Source organism: Triticum dicoccoides, chromosome 6B, assembly GCF_002162155.2.
Source record: "Triticum dicoccoides isolate Atlit2015 ecotype Zavitan chromosome 6B, WEW_v2.0, whole genome shotgun sequence".
Taxonomy (NCBI): Eukaryota; Viridiplantae; Streptophyta; class Magnoliopsida; order Poales; family Poaceae; genus Triticum; species Triticum dicoccoides.
In genome coordinates, this window is record NC_041391.1 from 169,761,909 (window position 1) to 169,765,328 (window position 3,420).

Genomic DNA, 3,420 nt, shown 5'->3' on the forward strand with positions numbered 1-3,420 from the left:
ACACGTGTTTGGCACCCATCTCAGAGCATCTTCTACTCCAAGCTCTACATCTCTGCCAAATTCCCATCGGCCGGCAATGTCTATCTCGTGGCTAGCCTTCTCCTAATGACAGTTGACTACCCGTGGCTGTAACCAGTCTGCCTGCCTGACTCTCACTCTGTACGGCCATGGCCACACCTTTTCTGGGTGGGGTCTCATGTGATTGGAAAAGAGACCCGGTCTCATAGGATTTTTTTCATGCTAATGGCATATTACTTATGTGCCTACAGTAATAACAGATACTCCCTCCGATCTAAAATAAGTGTCGCTGTTTTGCACTCGGCTAGTTCAAAACTGTGACACTTATTATGGATCAGAGGTAGTACTATTTACATTCAGAATCACAAACATCAGAAGATATGCAATACAAGATCAACTCAGTAAGCACTGGCACCTTCCAACCATTTGAACACCACAAACCCAAAGACAAAAAAATACAACCCAACTGGCAAGCATATTTTACAGCCATGAAGAAACAATAACGCAAGCTTATCACCACTTACCTTGCAGGGTGGACGATTTCAAGCATGGAGACATCCTTGGTCAGTGACTTCAACAGAGTCTCTGACGGCCGCACCCGCGAAAGCAGCTTTAACCCAAAGCTGCACCACAACAAAGCTCAGCGTCTGATCGATCTTGCCACGCCCTTCCACACAACACACGCCAAATCTTAAACGCCCGACCTGTGGATCCGCCTCTTTACTGATCCCTCCGGCGCGCTGCCGAAACCAATCCACGCCCTGTTCATCTGCACACCCGAAAAACATATGCTAGTTACTCAATCAATAGTTGGTTCTCCCTTAGCGAGTAACTTCTGCTCGGTTAAACATGTTACAGTGGCACATGCTTTAGTGCAATGGGTCTTACTATGGAGGAATACAAGTAGGGTGGAAACGGCATGGAAACAGACACAGCTATGTGCTGTCTATGAGGACGGCATACATGCATAAGAAAAGCAGAAATTTCCACATGTAAATCCAGAAAATTCACTTCCATTTGTGTTTCAACCGGAAGTCGTCATCCCATTTATGTCTTCATAATTTTATTTTTTTGCCTCTGAAAGACTCTGTTTCTGTACCATTTTCACCCTTAGACAAAATAAACCTCATGCATAATGCATTTCCCTGCTGAAGAAATGGCCTGTGGAGGCCCAAGTATATCACACACTTACAAGCATGAACAGACAGTAGAAAACTAGAAATTAATCTGTGGAGGATGGCATTTCCCAACAAGGTTCAGAGTTCGCAACAGATTCTGCCGTAGCAAGGAGGGAATGATTTCAACTGAAAACGTCAGTACATATCAATGCGTGTTAACTAAACATTGGAAAACGAAATTCTACGAATTAATAGAAACGTAGCCACGGTAAGATCCAGAATGGCTTAGCATCATCGGCCACATTACAGTGGCCCAAAAAACATTCGACTGGAGCTGCAGAGATCATATGGTTCATTCACGCCCACCTAAGACCGTATACCGCAGGCACAGGCTAAGAGAAACGCATGGCGAAAGGATGAATGCGGCGGGCGGAGGAGGGAGCAGGGGGTGGGGGGCATTCCGTCGAGCACCTTGTCCGCGACGAAGTCGGCCACGGCCTCGGCATTCTCCGGCGCCGTGCGGCCGCCGGCGGAGACTCCGCTCCAGAGGTCCTTGAGGGTAGGGGGCGGCGGGAGAGCGCCGTTGCCCGCGGCGGAGGCGGAGGCGGAGGTGGCGGGGAGGACGGGGCGCGGGCGGGCGAAGCACCAGGCGCGGCCCCTGATGGGGAAGACGACGACGCGGGCCTGCATGGCGGTGGCCGCCGGCGAGAGGCGAGGAGGGAGTGGCGGTTGATCGCGGCGGGGGACGCGGCGGGCGGTGGTGGCGGCGAGGTGGTCCGGTGTGGAGCCTGTCGAGTGGGGTGTGAGGAGGCGAGACCGACTCTTTTGTCTAGGTGGCGCGGGGTCGGGCTTTCTCGGACGTCGGATCGGGATCGGAAGGCTTGACGAGATCATTACAAGTTTTTTTCTTTTTTCGGACATTACGAGTGTCTGCACAAAGGCTAGTTCAGCGTGGACAACACAAAACTGAATTTGGATATTTCAAAATACCAACTACTCCTAGAATGTAGAAGCACACACTCACGAGGACCCACTAAAAACTTGAGAGGCGGAGTTTTGGTCATAGATACCTTGTTGAGCGCCGCCTTCCTTTGAAACAATAAAAGTCATGTAGTGACTCGCCTGACAGTATCGAATACTTTTTGTTTAATTTAAGGGAAACGTTTACAGCCGGCAGACTAGCCGAGTCTTCGGCCGGACGCACGCGCTGCGTTCGATCGCCCACATCCTGCGGCCACGCGCGCCTAGTGTAAGTTATAATCGTCTGGGCCCGCCACGAACCGTTCCCTGTTCTCTTTTTTCTTTCTCTCGTGATCGATCTCCTCTCGTTCTCTTCTTCCTCTCATTTTCTTCTTCTCTCTCCTATGCACGATGTGCTGCAAGCTGAGGCCGCCATGGTGGAACCAGCGACACGCCATGGTGATGAGACGAGCGTCAAGGCATTCGGTGGGAAGCTGCAACCAGATCCCAGCGGCTGCTGCAACCGGCAGCGGTCCATGGTGCTGGACAGGCGTCTGGTGATGTTGGAACCGTAGTCCAGCGATGCTGGAACCAGCAACCATGATTGCTACACCCAGCAGCCATGGATGCTACAACCAACAGCTGCCCGAGGTCACAAGCGCTGCAAGCGGCGATCCTGGAGTGCTACAACTGATGCCCTACAATGCTGGAAGCGGCTTGCGGCCATGATACAACCACCGCACGGCGACGCTGCAAATCGGCAGACAACGGGCGTCGATGCTTCAACCGAACATGGGAAAAGCTTCAACTGGCCTAGAAGAATTTACAAGCGGTGGCGGAAAAAGCTTCAACAGGCATGGCGGAAAACCTTCAACCCCCATGGAAAAGCTTGAGCCATGAAACAAAGCTTCAACCGGCGCAGGAAAAGCTTCAACCGGCGCAGGAAAAGCTTCAACTGGCTTTGGGAAGGAAGCTTTTGAAGCTTCACCCATGGTAAAAGTTGCGACATGCAGTTGAAAAAGCTTCAATAGCTGCGGTGAAAAAAGCTTCAACCTGTTGAGCGTCGGCATATCTTTTTGCTGGAACGAGCTGAGCTTCACCCTTTTCATGACCGGGAAAGTACTGGGCCGATCGCGGAAGAAAAGGTACATCCGACAGTAGAAAAGCTTCAAGGGGCAGCGCAATTTGTTGCCACCATTGATGGAAGGTACGAGGTGAGCTTTTTCATGGCTGCTACAGTGCTACAAGAAGGGCGACGGCCTGTGTTGTGCCGGTGACAATGAGAGCTGCAACGACCAGAACAATGGCGGTGCAACCTTGGGGA

The 3,420-nt window shown here is 51.5% G+C and overlaps 1 protein-coding gene across 1 annotated transcript in view; it reads right to left on the reverse strand.

Annotated features, from left to right (window-relative positions):
• The window catches only part of LOC119326117, a 6,236-nt gene extending 4,331 nt beyond the window's left edge, over nucleotides 1-1,905 (reverse strand). The window contains exons 1-3 of the mRNA XM_037599821.1: nucleotides 1,608-1,905; nucleotides 723-787; nucleotides 543-641 (exon numbers count right to left, since the gene is read on the reverse strand). Coding sequence (XP_037455718.1) covers nucleotides 543-641; nucleotides 723-787; nucleotides 1,608-1,826 — 383 coding nt within the window. The 5' untranslated portion in view covers nucleotides 1,827-1,905. The remainder of the gene's footprint in view (nucleotides 1-542; nucleotides 642-722; nucleotides 788-1,607) is intronic.
• Between the last annotated feature and the right edge of the window lie 1,515 nt (nucleotides 1,906-3,420).